We start from the raw sequence: 18109 nt of genomic DNA on the forward strand, positions 1-18109 counted from the left end.
GACACTTGCATATACAATAAGATGTATTACTGATCTCATTTCTGCCTTCTTTAAAAACCTTACTGAGTTTGGAGGCAACAACTCAGCCTACCCCTTGAGACAGCAGCAAGTAACTGACAATTGCATTGAGAAGTGAGGTGACAATGCAAGCTGTGAGGAAGACACAGACAGACTGCAAAGAGATATTGACAGATTAAGTGAATAGGCAAGATGGTGTCAGATGGAGAAATATCATGTGGTGAAGTGTTCACCTTGGTGTTAAGAATGGAAAAGCAAAATATTTTTAAAAGGTCTGAACCTTGTACTTGTGTGAATTGGATCTGGAATGCACTGCCTGGACTTATGGTGGAGACAGGTTCAACTGAGGCATTCAAGAGGGTAGTAGATGACTATTTGAATAGATATAGTATGCAAGGGTACAGGGAAAAGATTGAGGAATGGCACTGAGTAATAATGCTTGTGGAAGAGCTGGTGCACACATGATGGGATGAATGTTCCTTCTGCACCATAACACTTCTGTGATTCTTCTGTCACTCTACTATGAATATTTGGAATTGTCAACTTTAAGGTTATGAATGGTGCACTATTTAGAATATTAAAGGCTGAGCTAGACAGAGTTATGGTCCTTCAGTGAAATAATGGGATGAGGGGAATTGGTGCAAAAAGTAGAACTGAAGACTAAGATCAGCCCTGATCTCATTGAATGCTGTAGAAGGCCAAACCAACTAAATTGTCCATTTTATTCCACAAGGTAATAGTTCTTGAGAAGTTAACCATCATGTGATGTTGGTTCCAACCATTCTACTCATGTCCCACATAGTCTGTTGGTGGACACAAGGAGTTTTACTTTAGCTTTTGGAGGGAGCAGTTGGTCCCAGCAATTATGCCCAAAAGGAAGAAGCCTGTTGGGTTTACTGATAAAGGCATAAAAGGAAATGTTTCATATGGCTGAGAAGAAATGGTGACCAGCACAAAAAAGAGTTTCAACCATATTCAACTGGAACAAAATAGTGCCAATGGTCTGCTATCATTCATTTTGTAATGTATTAGTGGCCAGATTAAAAGTCTAGGAAGTTGGCCAAGAACACACATTTTGAGCACCAGCAGCATTTCACAGTCATAAACTACATATTAGCATATGATGGAGAATTTTCCCAGCTTCCCTACAGGAAGATATAATAAAAAGATACATCAGGAACAGTAAGGCATCTTCAGGTGTACAGCTTGGACTCAGTCAGCAGTGTGATGCCAGAGATTGCAAAATAAATTGAAGATCTCATAACTCACTACATCATCTGCAATTGCATAGGATTGTCAGGTCTGGAAACATTACTGTCATCATACACTCTGTTTTTGTTCAGCTCTCCAGCATCTACAGTGCTCTGCCTTACATTTTGACTTCGCACTCTAACAGCTTTCTGGACTCAAAACTGAGTTCAACAACTTGGGATCATAACTTTTGCCTCCATCTTATTTTGGTGTTTTTTTTTCCTTTTGTTGTGTTCAGTCAGTCTTGTTTTTTTTTTTATCCTGTTGAGTTTTTCCAAAATTTTCTATTTAAGTGCTGTTGCATTGTACTGTTAACTGCTAAAATTGTTCACTATTCTAGGATCATCCAACAACCAATTCTCAATCACAAATTGCCATCATAAAACATTGCTCATTCATTTCCCTCACCACATCTTCAACAAAAAGCTCATACACTTCTGTTATTAAGATAGAGACAACAAGTCAACTATTCCTCTTACTTTCCTGTCTCCTTCTAGTCCATCAGACTAAACATTCCCTCCTCTGTCCTAGCTGTAAACTCATACTTTCCTCTTGTGTCTCCTATCCCCCTTACTGCCTTTACCAAGCTCACATTATCCATCAACCCTAACCTCCTTTACCAGCTCATTATTGCCCTTCTTTATGGGAACTCCCTCCAATTAGGTGTGTGCTCTTGCTATTGTATCAAACATCTGTTATCAAAGGCACTAGTGACATTCAATATGACAAAGGTTCTTTCTTTTGCCCTCTATTCTAAATCATTTGCAACCTTGGGCAGTTTATCCTCAAATTCCTCTCTACTGTTTAGATTAGATTAGATTACTTTACAGTGTGGAAACAGGCCCTTCGGCCCAACAAGTCCACACCGACCCCCCGAAGCGCAAACCACCCATACCCCTACATTTACCCCTTACCTAACACTACGGACAATTTAACATGGCCAATTCACCTGACTTGCACATCTTTGTGACTGTGGGAGGAAACCGGAGCACCCGGAGGAAACCCACGCAGACATGGGGAGAATGTGCAAACTCCACACAGTCAGTCGCCTGAGGCGGGAATTGAACCCGGGTCTCTGGCGCTGCGAGGCAGCAGTGCTAACCACTGTGCCACCGTGCCGCCCACTAAGGGTAGAACTGCATTCATTTGGTGCCATTCTGATCTGCCCACTTATACCCAGAGAACCATCAAGCATGTCATCTCTTTTCACTCCCTCACTATCCGCTCTGCCCAGACTGCTCCATCTCTGTCCCTTTGCATTTACTCAGATATTTCTGCCTTCTGGTAAAATCAGAAAACCGGTTAGCTCTCACATGTGTGCCAATGACACATGTCTTTATTTCACCAACCATGCTTTCCACTCCTCCATTGTTGCTAAATTATCAGACTACTTGTTTGACATCAAATACCAACTGAGAAATTTCCTCCAATTAAATTTGGGAAGATTTAAAGCCTGCTCCAAACCACATTCCCCAGCTACCAAATCAATTCCTATCCCTGCCAATTATTGGAAGGTGAAACAGACCCTTCAGAATCTTAGTTTCGATCCTGGGATGAGATTTCAATTATTTATTCATGCCAAATCCATGCCTGTTTACACCTTGATAACATTATCCAACTCTACCTCTGGATCAGTTCATCTGACACTGAAACCCTCATTCATGCCTTTGAAATTCTTAGTCTCGACTATTATGGGCGGCATGGTGGCACAGTGGTCAGCACTGCTGCCTCACAGCACCAGAGACCTGGGTTCAATTCCTGCCTCAGGTGACTCTCTGTGTGGAGTTTGCACATTCTCCCTGTGTCTGTGTGTTTCCTCCCACAGTCCAAAGATGTGCAGGTTAGGTGAATTGGCCATGCTAAATTGCCTGTAGTGTTAGGGGAATGGGTCTGGGTGGGTTGCTCTTCGGCGGATCGGTGTGGACTTGCTGGCCCAAAGGGCCTGCTTCCACACTGTAAGTAATCTAATCTATTCCAATGGTTGATCTCCCACATTCCATCCTCCATAAACTCTGCTTCATTTCCCTCATTTAAGTCAGTCCTCAAAACGTACCGTCTTAACCAAGATGTTTTCACCTGACCCAATGTAAAAGTGAAATATTTTGTTTTATAATGCCTCTGTAAAACTCTTTGGAATGTTTATTACACTAACGGAACTATAAAAAATTGAAATAATTGCTGTTCTTGAAAATCTCAATTCAGCAAAAAGACAAGGTCAGGTGACAGCGTTTGGAAAGTGATAGATTGTTTGCTTCATGATTTGATTAACGTTTCCATGGTACTTGGACTTTTATAAAAATGTTTTCAGGATTATTATGGTAATTAGAAAAGAGAAATACAATTTCATACATCTGGAAATATTAATTCTTGGTGTGCTTAACAGAATTGAATTGCTCAGCTTTCAGGAGCGGAGGATCACCTTGGAGACCAGCTGCATGTTAATTTTGTACTGCCTCATTCAAATGGCTATGGTGTGCAACCACATTGTTCACAGGCTTCAACCATAATAGAGGTCTAACATGATGCACAGATAACACATGTTGTCTCTAGTTTGCCTCCATCTCTTAAAAGGCAGTTGATCACTCAAGTGAGGTCTAAAGGTTGCCAACATCATGCAATTCTGGAAGCAAAGAAATATATGGAACATTACCCCAGCAAAGAAAATCAAAGATTAATTAATGTACATGAGAGTCAAGAAGATAATGGTAAAGTCCTGGGGAGTGTTGCTGAACAAAGAGACCTTGGAGTGAAAGATTCATAGCTCCTTGAAAGTGGAGTCGCAGGTAGATAGGACAGTGAAGAAGGTGTTTGATATGCTTTCCTTTACTGGTCAGAGTATTGAGTAAAGGAGTAGGGATTGAAAAATGTGGTGCTGGTAAAAACACAGCAGGCCAGGCAGCATCCGAGGAGCAGGACCTGCTCCTTGGATGCTGCCTGCCCTGCTGTGTTTTTCCAGCACCACATTTTTCAACTCTGGTCTCCAGCATCTGCAGTCCTCACTTTCTCCTACAGGAGTTGGGATGTCATGTTGCGGCTGTACAGGAAATTGGTTACCTACTGTTGGAATATTGCATGCAATTCTGGTCTCCTTCCTATCGGAAAGATGCTGTGAAACTTGAAAGGGTTCAGAAAAGATTTACAAGGATGTTGCTAGGGTTGGAGGATTTGAGCTATAGGAAGAGGTTGAACAGGCTTGGGCTGTTTTCCCTGGAGCACCGGAGGCTGAGGGGTGACCTTGTAGAGTTTTACAAAATCATGAGGGGTATGGATAGACAAAGTCTTTTCCCTGGGTTCGGGGAGTCCAGAACTAGAGGGCATAGGTTTAGGGTGAGAGGGGAAAGATATTAAAGAGACCTAAGGGGCAACTTTTTCACGCAGAGGGTGGTATGTGTATGGAATGAGCTGCCAGAGGAAGTGGTAGAGGCTGGTACAATTACAACATTTAAGAGGCATTTGGATGGGTATATGAATAGGAAGGGTTTGGAGGCATATGGCCGGGTGCTGGCAGGTGGGACTAGATTGGGTTGGGATATCTGGTCGGCATGGATGGCTTGGACCGAAGGGTCTGTTTCCATGCTGTACATCTCTATGACTCTAAGATGGACTCCACAAACAAGCCATATTTCTTTTGGCTTTTTGCCAGACCCTCCACAGAGAATGGGAGGAGATGGCTAGGAATGTCAATGCTCAGAGTTTGTACCTTGACAATTTAACTAACTGCTGGAAGGGAGTCTAAATCACATTTTTAAAAAAATCTCGTATGGGATGTAGACATTGCTGGTGTGACCATTGATGGTGTGACCATTGATGGAGTAGTTAAACCATTTCAGACAGCAGGTGAATTAACCATAGTGCTGTGTGTCTGGAGACTGGGTAAGGATGCAGATTTATTTCACTAAAGGCCATTAGTGAACCAGATGTGTTTTCATTACAATGAACAATAGTTACAAGGTGCTGCTAGACAAGCATTTAATTCCACAATTTAACATAATGGCGTAATGTCTATGAATGCATCTTCAATTTGCCTTTTATTCAACAAGCCACTAAATTCTACTCTTTCTCAGTACACTACACCCATTCCTTCAGCATTCTCTCTCGATTCATTTACAACGTCTCAGCCGCATCTCCATGCCAACACCTTCCACCCTGACCTCAATTTCACCTGGATCCTGTAAAAATGATGGCCTTTATTTCCCAATTCCTCCACCACTGCTGCATCTATTCCCAGGACGACCAATTCCACCATAGAACATCCCAGATGGCCTCCTCCTTTAAAGGCCGCAATTTCCCCTCTCACGTGATCATCAATACCCTCCAGCGGATCTCCTCCACTACTCACATCTCCGCCCTTGAACCCCACTTCACCAATCACAACAAGGACAGAACCCCCCTGGTCCTCACCTTCCACCCATCAACCTCCAGATACATTGCATCATCCTCAGCCACTTCTGCCACCTACAAGCAGACCCCACCACTAGGAATATATTTCCCGCCCCACCCCATCAGCATTTTGGAGATATCATTCCCTCCATGACCCCCTTATCAAATTCACGCACCCCACCCCACTCCCCACCAGCCCACTCCTGGCACCTTCCCCTGCCACCGCAGAAAGTGCAAAACCTGCACCCACACCTCCCCCCTCACCTCCGTCCAAGGCCCCAAAGGATCCTTCCACATCCGAAAGAAATTTACCTGGATTTCTACACGTCATCTATTGTATCCGTTGCACCCAAAATGGTCTCCGCTACATTGGGGAGACAGGATGCCAAGTTGTGGATCATTTCAGAGAACATGTCTGGGACAGTCACACCAACAAATCCCACCACCCTGTGGCCGAACACTTCAACTCCCCCTCCCGCTTTATCAAGGACATGCAGGTGCTGGGCCTCCTCTATCACCAATTCCTAACCACCCAATACCTGGAGGAAGAATGCCTCATCTTCTGTCTTGGGACCCTGCAACCACACAGGAGCAATGTGGATTTCACCAGGTTCCTCATTTTCCCTCCCCTAACCTTATCCAAGTCCCAAGCCTCCAACTCGGCACCGCATGCTTAACCTATCCATTTTCCTTCCCACCTGTCCGCTCCACCATCCTCTTTGACTTATCACTTTTTTTTAAGCCACCTTTATCTACCTATCACATTCCCAGCTACCTTCCCCCCCCACCCCATCCCATTTATCTCTCAGCCCCCTTGGCCCACAAGCTTCATTCCTGATGAAAGGCTTATGCCCAAAACATCGATTCTCCTGCTCCTCAGATGCTGCCTGACCTGCTGTGCTTTTCCAGCAGCACACTCTCGATTCTGATCTCCAGCATCTGCAGTCCTCACTTTCTCCTCCAATACAAATCCCTGACATTCTGCCCTCTCCATTACATGAAGTCTCACATGTCAGGAGAGATGATCAGTCTGTTGGCAGGAGGCTGCCAGACGTCACCGGAGTGTGATGAAGGAGATGGTGCTGAGGATCACACAGGACTGGTCACTGCAAGGAAGACAATACTTGATTGTCCTACACCCCACCTCAAATCCCTCCTCACCCTTATCGACGTATTGAGGAGAGAGGGAATGCATAGCTTATGTACAAGTCCCTGGATGGTGAGGTCACGGAGGAGCTGTGTTATAAAGGTCTCAGATATGGACTTTTGAGGAGGGTGGCCAAAAAAACAATACTAATGCACGGAAACAAGATGCTTCATAAACCAACAGGCCTGCTAGACAATCTTCTATTACTGTCAGGAGAGTGAAATATTTGAGCTCTAAACTGTGGCAGCTTGGAGTACAGCAAATGCTGACTGACCCTGTGAGAGCACCAGCAGAATCAAACAGGAAGGAGCAGCTGTGGCCCATATTTGGATTTTGCCAAAGCACAGGAGCACTGCAGTGATTCATTGCAGCTCAGACAGAAATGACAAAATTTCAGCTTTTGTTTTCTATAAAATTTCAGGGTTCTGTTGTACCATGGCTGCGGATACTAGTGCTCTGGAGGGTCTCTCAGCAGCCCGGCAATCTATCATCATCAGGTTGTGGAGGTGCTTCCAGTTAACAGTGACATGGCATCCCGGAGTGTCAGCTTACTGTCCTCTAGATCATGGTGTTCATGTTTACACCACTCTAATAATATCAGTGCCCTCATCACCCATCCAGCTGATTCAGTTGCAAGTTGGTACAGTCTAATGCTGGGCCTGATCAGTAAGCTTCACACAGTCAGGAAGGAGAGATTACATCTGGTGTGAGTATACAGATCAAGGAATTTGGAGACAACAGGGGAATTCAGTGCAGAGGTGAACAAGGTGCTTTTTGCTTGCTTTTTCTTTTTGTCTTGTTTATAAGGTTTTGTTTTTAAAACGGAATAAATTAAAGCCCAGGATGAGGGACCCAGCACAGAATACTGACATCCCACGAAAACCTTAAGTTCATTGGTTGGTGATAGTCAAATTAGTAACCAACTATTATAGGTTACTTCCAGAATTAAGGTAAATAGGTTAAATATTTACAAGCGACAAACTAAAAGACTATTATGAATTTTTACAAATTAAGAAACAAGTAATTTAAAAAGTGATACTGGGCCAGACAATATCTTCTACTTGCATGATGTGGGAGTTGGTGGAACCCTTTGGTTCATCAACTAGGAGAAAGTGAGGACTGCAGATCCACATCTGACAGAAATTTACCTGTACTTCCACACACGTCATCTACTGTATCTATTGCTCCCGATGTGGTCTCCTCTACGCTGGGGAGACAGGATACCAGCTTGTGAATCATTTCAGAGAACATCTCTGGCCCACCAGCCCCACGGCTGAACACTTTAACTCCCCCCTCCAAACTCACCTAACCCTTACTACCCAACACCTGGAGGAAGAACACATCGGTACCTTGCAACCACACAAGATCAATGTGGATTTCACCAGTTTCCCCATTTTCCCTCCCACCCCACCTTATCTCAGCACTACCCTCTTGAACAGTCCTACCTGCCCATTTTCCTTCCCACCTGTCTGCTCGACCCTCCTCTCTCACCTATCACTTTCAACCCCACCTTCATCTACCCATCACATTCCCAGTTACCTTCCCCTAGCCCCAACCCCTCCCATTTATCTCTCAGCCACCTTGGCCCACAAGCCTCATTCCTGCTGAAGAGCTTATGCCTGAAATTTCGATTCTCCTGCTCCTTAGATGCTGCCCAGCAGGCTGTGCTTTTCCAACACCACCCTCTTCACCTTTGTGGTTTGTATTGACCATGTCGATAGCAAGACCTTGGAATACAAGTTTATAGTTCCTTGGAAGTAGAGTTGTCTTTAGCTAGGGTAGTGAAGGTGGAATTTGGTAGACTTGCCTTTATTGGTCAGTGCATAGAGTATAGGAGTGAAGAGGTCATGTTGCTGCTGTAAAGGACATTGATTAAGCTGCTTTTGGAATGCTGTAGTTGGTTCTAGTCTCCTTCCTATCGGAAGGACGTTGTGAAACTTGAAAGTGTTCAGAAAAGATTTACAAGGGTGTTGCCAGGGTTGGAGCTACAGCGAGAGGCTGAATAGACTCTGGCTATGTTTCCCTGAAGTGTTAGAGGCTTAGGTGTGGTCTTCTAGAGGCTTTTAAAATAATGAGGGGCATGGATGGGGTAAATAGACAAGTCCTTTTCCCCAGCGTGGAGTCCAAAACTAGAGGGCATAGGGTTAGGATGACAGGGGAAAAAAATTATGGGAACCTAAGGAGCAACTTTTTCATGGAGAGGGTGGTGCATCTATGGAATGAGCTGCCAGAGGAAGTGGAGGAGGCTGGATGGGTGAATGAATAGGAACAGTTTAGAGGGATATGGGCCAAATGCGATTATGTTTATTTAGGAGATCTGATCGACGTGGACAAGTTGGTCTGAAAGGTCTGTTTCCATACTGAACTTCTCTACGACTCTTAAGTGTTGGTAGCTTGAGCAACTCGGCTCAGAGTTGGTGAGTTGGATTCTGAGCTTCAAACACCTTGACACGTTGAGAGGGGGAAGACTCACCTGGACACTGTTTTCAGTCACAGTCAGTGGTCAGGGCCAGAGTGATGTGATTATGCGTGAGGCAGGTAGCAGGATCCAGGAGAAGGTGCTGAAGGAGCCTCAGCCCTTGATTTGTCAAATAAGTTTGAGATTCTTGCTCATGAATGGATGCGAATGGGGCTCTATAAAGAGAAACGTAGTTGTAATCAGGATAGAGTAGTCAGGTTCACAGGTAGTGTTCTCTGTGGCCAAGTCTGAGTCCTAAAGGCTATGCTGTCTGCCTGGTACTCAGCTGCAGGGTATGTCATCTGGGTTTCAGAAGAACTTGAAGTGGGAGATGAAAGATCCAGTCGTCATAGCCCATGTAGGTACCAATGATTCAGCAGAACCTCTTTCTACCTGTGAGAATATGAACAGCTAGGGCTAAATTAAACAGGAAACAAAAAAAGGTAATAATCTTCAGACTACTTGAGCTACAAACAAATTGGCACAAGGTCAACCCAAGATTACAGAGGGAAATGCGCAGCTCAAAGATTGGTGTGGGAGAAACCGGTTCAAACGCATGATACATCGGCATCAGTACTTGAGAAGGAAAGAACTGTTCAAATGAAATCAGCTCCCCAAATCATGCTGACACCAGGGTCCTGGCAAATGATATAAAGGCTGTGAATAGGGTTTTAATCTAAATAGTGGGGGAATGGGTTCAGTTGCATTAAATTATGGAAAATGTTTGGGGTGGGGGAGATAAGCTGTAGGTGGGGGAAGGAGGATCAGTGCAGCCTATTAACATTTCCAGAGCACAGAGTACAGACAGGGTCAGGAATCTAACATCAGGCACAGCAGATAATTGTGCAAAGTGGGGTCAGTTGATGCAGGTCTGAAGATTTGTCCTGCAGTGCACACAGGATATAAAACAAGTTAAATGAACTTTAGTGCAGATTGAAAGTGGTGAGTAAAAATATGGGTATTTCAAATGTGACTGCAAGGGGGTCTAAGTACCCAAGGATACAAGTCCTACCAAAAAAGACAGGCAGATGGATAGGGTTACCTTGTTAGTAAAATAATTAAATCAACAGTGAAAAGGGATATGTCGTCAGTCGGCATAACATCTGTGAGACTGGGGTTGGGAAACTGCAAATTGAAAAAGATGCTGATGGGAGGTGTGTATTAGCTTCCAAGCAGCAGTCAAGGTATAGGGAAGAAAATAAATCTGGAGATTGAAAAGGCATACAAGGCAGGCCCTTTTAAAATAAGCATTGGGGGTCTTCAATATGCAGGTATACTGGGAAAATCAGGTTGCAGTGGATATTAAGAGAAGGAATTTGTAGAATATCAGAGGAGATTTTTTTTGGAAGATCACACTAGGGAACAGGCAATTCTGAATTTGTTGACGAGTAATGAGGTAGACTTGATTATGGATCTTAAGGTGAAGGAACCCCAGGAGCGCAGTGACCATAACATAACATGAGCCTGTAGTTTGAGAGAGAGAAGCTAGAATCAGATATAAAGATGATAGAGTAAAAGACATGAAGGAGGAGCTGGCCAGAGTTGACGGGAAGGGATGGTGGCAGAACCACAATGGTACAAGTGGCTGAAGGTAATTCGGAGGCACAGCTGAAATTCATCCCAAGGAAGAAACAACATAAGGAGAGAATGACGTAACCGTGGCTGACAAGGGAAGTCAGGGACAGCATTAAAAACTTCCCTTAGTGGGAAGCCAAAGGTTGAGAAGCCTTTAAAAGCCAAAAGAGGATAACTTAAATTAAAAAAAAACAATAAATGGGTGATGATGAAATAAGAGGATAAACAAGCTAGCTAGTAATATAAAAGGTGATCACAAGAGTTTCTTTAAGATATAGCGAGGTGTTAGAGAGATAGACCACTGGAAAATGAGGCTGGAGGAGTAGTAATGCGAAACAAAAAAGTGGAGGAACTGAACAGGTACTTTGCATCATTTTCACAGTGGAAGACACCAGCAGTATACCAGAACTTAGAGAGTAAAGGGGCAGAAGTGAGTGAGTGGCCTATACTAAGAACAAACTGCTGATGAAGCTGAAAGGTCTGAGGGTAGATAAATCACTAGGACCAGATAGATTACACCCCAGAGTTCTGAGGAGAAAGCAGAGGGGATTGCAGGGCATTAGTGGTGATCTTTCAGGACTCCGTCAGGTAGGGTCCTAAGGATATCCCTGTTTAAGAAGTGGGGGTGGGGGTGGAGAAGCCAGAAGACAGGAAACTTTAGGCCTGTTAGCCTGATCTTGGGTGTTGGTAAGAAGTTTGAATCCATTAAGAGTGAGATTGTGGAATACATGGTAAAACAGGCTGAGTAAGCACTGCATCATCAAAAGGAACTCACATCTGACAAATCGGTTAGAACTATTTCAGGAAGTAACAAGCGAGTTAAACAAAGGAAAGCCAGTGGATGTGATCTATTTGGATTTCCAGAAGGCCTTTGAAAAAGTACTGTACAGGAGTGTCTTGGGGGCAAGGTACTGGATAGAGGATTGGCTGACTGGCAGAAGGCAGAGAGTGGGGATAAATGAGATCTCTTTAGGCAGTGGCAGCTGGGGCCTAGTAGAGTTATGCAGAGGCCAGTGTTCAGACCACAACTGTTCATGTTGTTATGCATTAAAAATTCAAATGATGGAATGGAGGACATTGTCTCATCTGCACACTTAGCAACAAAGATAGGTGGAGGGACAGGTAGTGTTGAGAAGCAAAGGGGCTGCAGAAGAACTTGGACAGACTAAGAATGGACAAAGCAGCTGCAGAAGGCTGTTAAGGCCAAGTCATTGATCCCTTACTAATTAAGAACCTATCTTTGTCAGAAATACACTGTTTATCGGGGAGAAAGGAATGGAAGGAAAGGAAAAGAAAGGAAAGGAAAAGGATTGAACGGTGGAATCATTTTGATGGGCCAAATAGCATAATTCTGCTCCTATATTTTTAATGATCTTGTGGCCTCAAGGCAAAACCCAAACAGCATTCTGCCACACCATGTGCAATCTCCCCCATAAGTCAGGGGAACTGAAAATCAAGAGCTCTCTGCATAGGAGCCCAAGGGCAAACAGTATAAGACACCAAGGCAGCACACAAAGAATAACTAGTTCATAATTGTTTGTATTGTGTAAATTTGTTGAGGGGTGGCTCACAGTGATCTGTAATGGAGCAGTTCAGAAGTGTGCAAAAGTGGTGAATGATAGGTATTCATCATGAGGTGCACAACCACTGAAAAGGCCTCTGACAGGCCCTTAAATGGGGGGGGGGGGGGGGGTGATCCAGCCCTGACTTTGTTATTAAGCCGGCTGGTAAAGGTGGTGCTGCTGGAGTCTGGGGGACCAACCTCCATGTTGCAGAGGCCAAGTGCCAGCTCTCAGATACTTCCTCCTATCCATCCAGGACCATGACCCCACCATGAAATATCATGTCATCGCATCAACTAGTCACCAACCTCATTTTGTTTGTTAATCTTACCCACACACCTCCACTGCCTCCAAGTTCAGTCTCTCATTATCTTCAGGTCAGAGAGGTGGCCATGGGTACCTGCATGAGCTTTACCATGGACTTCTGTTTTTGTTCCCATGTTTCCCTTTGCACAGAGCTTCCCCCTCTGCACCATTTCAGTCATGTTACAAACCCAGAGCTCTTCAATTGACAGATCTTCCCTGTCAACAGCAAGCCTCAGCAAGATCCAGGCAGCATAGGAGAAGCAGAACAAGAGACAAGCAAACATGCAAAATTTCTTTAAAACCAATGAGAACATTTGGATTCCCCTTGGCTTTACTTTCTGTATACTGGTCGTTTAAGGACCACTGGCTAAAAAAGGTGCTGTAGGAAGTAAAAGAAAAATTAAGTGGGGCAATTTGAAAGGAGGACTAGCCCTGGCAAACAATCATTTGCCCCTGTTTTCTAGAAAAAAAAAAGATATGTTTTGGTATGAAAACTGATCAAATTTGATTTGAGGAAATCTGTTTCCAGGAGATAAGGTCAAACACTTTTACAATTCTCTCTAAGCAATGGCACTGGAGATGAACCATAAGGAATGAAAACCTGCTAGAAACATTCACCAAGCACATGAATATGAACCATGAGAAAACTTTAATTTGTATGGTTTTATGTACAGTACAGCTGTAAGAGTCAGCTGAAAATTTACAGACATTCAAACAAAGAAAACTTGAAATGCACCTAAGAATTTGCATGTTTTAAGAATTTTACTTTAACCATTTTGAAGTTACTGATAGTTTTGGTTAACCCATACGTGAATAAAAAAGCAATGACGTGTAGGAAATCTTGAAGACTAACATTGTTTTTCAACAGGTTAGTACCATGATGTGGCAGATCCTTTAAAGACTAAGAATAGCTCGAGAAATAATACAGGAAAACTAATGTTTTTTTGTAATTGAAGACTAGAACGTGATGGTGTACATCCTACCTACTTCCAAGCTGCACAGGAATTGTCGACACAAATTCACGCAGCAAAGTCTAGGCATGGGGGTGGGGAAGGAGGTGATTTTAAGATTAAAATTAAGCAGTTTTTAAATCAGAAACATGTACATGAGTGGGCATAGCATGGATCATTTTTGTTTTGGAAACAGCTAGATTTATAGTGGCTGTGTACCTCTCTAGTGTACACAATACTTTGACAATGATAAAGTTTCTAAGTAGATTTAAGCACAACTACCTACCACTATTTGGTATGTAACAAATCAAAAGATTAAGTGGCATCTGAAGTGCAGAATAATAAAAATGGAACGTAGAGATGGTTCAACTGGATTAACACATTCCCATCCACTCAACATTCACGACCCTGGAAGATGCAATCTCTTTCTGAAGTAAGCTCGATTTTGAAAACAGATCCACTTAGAATATTGCTCCTCAAAAGAAAGATGGTAGAAATAAAGACATCTTTGCTGCTGACATTGTACAGAATGTAATGTAAAGACCACTTAAAAAATGACTGCAGTTTCAGATTTTATAAAAAAAAGTGGAGGGAAATATAACTGTTTCAAACACCTGCCCTGGATCTTGGCTCTAGTGCATTCAGAATTCTTCACAGAGGTTCATTCTAAAAGTGGTATGTTTCAAGAAGAGCAGCTGATTTATTCATCTTGATAACTGACAAAATACAAAAGTTGTAACAATTTGGAAATCTGAAGTAAAAACAAAAAATCTGAATACACAAAACATCAGTAACAGCATTGCTTCCACAAGTATACACACACTTTCATGAGCTTTTAGGAAGGAAGGTACAATTCCCTTGAGTTTAAAAGAACAATTCTATTAAGGGAACAACTAGAGATGAGGCAGTAGTTATGGATTCAAGTTAAAGTTTAAATGCTATATGAAAACACTAATAATAAATTCTCGGTCACTCAATTAAACAGTTTAAAAGAATCTGTTGTGTTACAGTAGTAATTTCCACCAAATGATATTGGCACTATTTGTTCACTTACTTGTGCAGAACATTGTGCACACTTCAAATATAAGTTAATGCTCTTCTTAAAGTGTGGAGATGTTAGAAGAACCATTTTATACTTGACAGTTGCCTTCTATTCAGGCCATTAGCAAGTATGCTGCTTTTATCTGCAAGAGAGGCCAACAGTGCGTGGCCAGCATACTGCTCCACAAACAAACATGAAAAAAGGTCAGGTCTGGATTCTCCTTCAGGGTAGGTAGGATCATTGCCTGTTAAGGCCGGACTCTCACCTCAGAGGGATTGTGCTGTTTAGTGATGCAGAGCAAAGTTCCTGCCAGACAGGGGGAGCCAGCCACTGCTCAGAGAGAACGATGATCCAGTAATACTACAGTCAGCAAGATTATGGACCTAACAGGAAGGAGAGGCTTCTTTTAGTGGGTTTACTCCTTCCTGGAGCAGTTCCAATGGGCCTTGCAATGCTGCCAGTGAATTAACAGTGATCCCTCTTAAACAGAGTCATTAAAATCAGCATCAATAGTGACAGAATGCAATAAAATGGAGTACATTCCCTGGACATCATTCACTTCCATCATTAACATGAAGTGAAGGAGGACCAACTAGACCCCAGGAAAATCCTCAGTGGTGCTAACAGGGACAGACATACAGCAATCGGCCTCTCCACTCAATTTCAATTTTCCACCACAGAGCACCAAATTGAGCTGAGTTATACAGTAGGGAAACACTGTACAGTTTGTGAACTGATTTCCCGCTCAGCACACGAAACTGAAGGAAATCTGGAAGGTTCTGTTGGTAGTAGCACTTAACTAGAGATGGAATGGTCTTCCACGGCACTAGCTTTACCCAGATAAATACACTACATTCAATGTCTCAGGATCTGATCAGAAACAAGTCTTTTCAGCATTTGAATTCTCTTTGAAAAAGGCAAAAAAAGTACAAAAGTTGTCATATGCAGCAAATATAGAATGTGGTTTATTGAACGATATCATCCCACACTGAACTAGTTCCCCAACCTACCTGCATGAGTGTCAAACCAGCAGTCAACAACTTAGACTGGTTGTTTAAAGCTGCATTAATTGCAATAAGTTTAAACAGCAAACTATACTGATCTCAATGTAGATCTTTCACATCAAGATTAGACGGAAATGCACTCTACTGGAGTTAGCCATGGCAAGATCAATATCCACTTGGGTAAATTTCCAACTTGTGCATGTTCAAAAACAGCAATAAACAATTGCACAATTGTTCTCTCTCAATGATGTCTTGAAAATACATTGTATAATAACAGAACTACTGCCTCTCCCTTTAAAACACTCCCAAAGGAAACTTGTGCTGCAGCCCATTTTAGCCCCTGGCACTGGTCTCCGTTTCAAGCCAGTCTTCCATCAGAATGAAGGACTGTTGCAGAATAGTGTTGACATTGTTTATTTTATTGGCTTCAGGCTTTTCTAAAAAAAAATAAACTGGTAAAGCTTGGCTGTCTGCTTGATTCAATATTTCACTAATTTGGAACCTGCATTCACATTATGAACTCCCATTCAAGACAATAATGTTCAATACCAAATTGATCAATAATCTGAAAGCACAGCAATGGTAACTGACCAGCAGAAACCAAGGAAACGCAGCTCGAGTTAGATCTTCTCTATCAATAGAGATGGGCAGATGTTGAGGAACACTGGCAGTATCTCCACAATATCACTCACTCCGCTATCAAATAATTAACAAAATCACACAGTGACATTCCCACAGAGTGTTTGTACCCCACTTGAATATCTGAAAATGGCTTTTAAAAAGAAATTACAATCATTGCACATGTTAACATTCTTAAAACAAAACACTTCCTTAACATCTGCTTTTCTTCTCCCAAAATTGCAGAGCTTAACTAGTTCATCCAATGGTCACTCCTGCACCCCTGCAAGAGATTGTTGTCTCAGTCGCTGGCCATTGATATTAATCTGTGTTGTTCGTATCTTGGTGTTATTCTCTCCCCACAGCAGTATCGAGATGAACAGTAACCAATTGCACAGGCGAGAATTCCAATTAATATGGCCACACCAATTCCATATATCAAAGGCATTTTGAAGGAATCTAGCACTAAGGGAGAACAGGGAGGGAATGAGAGAAAGCAAAGGCAGTAATTAGTTGTCAACCACCTGATGAAGGAGCAGCACGCCAAAACCTATTGCTTCCAATTAAACCTGTTGGACTATAACCTGGTGTTGGGATTTTTAAACTTGGTAAATCCCAGTCCAACACCGGCATCTCCAAATCATGATCCTTTGGTCTCTTACTTGCTGAAATATGCAAATATTGTATTCTCGCACCACTTTTGTCAAATCTTTGAGTCCTACCTCCATTGTCTGCTTCCGAGATGCCTGATCATTCCCTTGAGCTGTAATACAGGTACTTCTTGTATAACACGCATTTTGTCAATGCAAATTGACTATAACACAATTGACAAATTGTGGACGCTCTGTTTGGATAATGTAAACTTTCTACTGAATGGGTAGAGTGACTTTCTATAGCACAAGGTTACAGAGGAGTGCAATGGTCACATTATCCCAGAATGCCCTATACTGTCTTTACATCACATTTCTCATTAAACATCTGTATTTTAATCATTTCTGGCTTTTGCTTGACATCTTTCCATTCATTCTTATCCAATTTCTTTGTTCAATTCTATTACTGGAACCTGGCTATAGTATATTATATTAATAAATGACTAAAAAAAAAGCATTTTAGCACTAGAAAGATTGTGTGTAACTATGTTGATAACAAAATAGTGATGACTAAAAAGGAGACCAGTTGACTCATCCCTCTGCATTCTATTAGTATAGGTCTATGGATATATAGTGTCACACAAGCTAGCTCATGGTAAAAGCCCATAGATTTTGTGTCACCCTTGGGCCACAAAGATTGTTCAGAAACACTATCAAGCAAAATCTGTGTGGTTATATGTTGTAATTGTGAATTATGCACTTCATCTTCTGTTTCTAAGGAGAATATCATTGTCACAGCTGCAAGAGAACAAGCCACGCAATCAAACTAGCTTTTATTACATGTTTACTTTCACAAGATGAGATGAGGAATTACTGTGTTGTCATAGAAACCTTCTCCTGAAAACACTGTTTAGTGGCCTCCAGGATGTCACCATCTCAAAATAGATGGTGATACAGGGGGATTAAAAAAAAAAGGAGATATTTCGATATAAACACTGAGGCATTGGGCCGAGACACACAACTGTAGGAAGTTGTAAATGGCAGAGGGGCAAAAAGGGGAATAACAGAACAAGTTTGTGGCAGAAAACCACTCAGCTTTTCAACATCTGCATTAACTGGGGCAAAGTCTGGCAGTCCCTTTACAAGCGTGCACTCTAACACGCACAATTTTCAAGCGTGGACAATCCACTGTGCATGGAGACCAGATT

At 42.5% G+C, this 18109-nt stretch overlaps 1 protein-coding gene across 1 annotated transcript in view; it reads right to left on the reverse strand.

The window, feature by feature from the left end:
- Window positions 1-13327: 13327 nt before the first annotated feature.
- The window catches only part of LOC122555180 (prostaglandin F2 receptor negative regulator-like), a 66137-nt gene continuing 61355 nt past the window's right edge, over window positions 13328-18109 (reverse strand). Inside the window, exon 9 of the mRNA XM_043700919.2 lies at window positions 13328-16776. Coding sequence (XP_043556854.2) covers window positions 16613-16776 — 164 coding nt within the window. The 3' untranslated portion in view covers window positions 13328-16612. The remainder of the gene's footprint in view (window positions 16777-18109) is intronic.

The sequence above is a fragment of the Chiloscyllium plagiosum genome, unplaced genomic scaffold (assembly GCF_037043375.1).
Source record: "Chiloscyllium plagiosum isolate Xiang-an unplaced genomic scaffold, Cpla_swu_hap1 HiC_scaffold_12, whole genome shotgun sequence".
NCBI classification, from domain to species: domain Eukaryota; kingdom Metazoa; phylum Chordata; class Chondrichthyes; order Orectolobiformes; family Hemiscylliidae; genus Chiloscyllium; species Chiloscyllium plagiosum.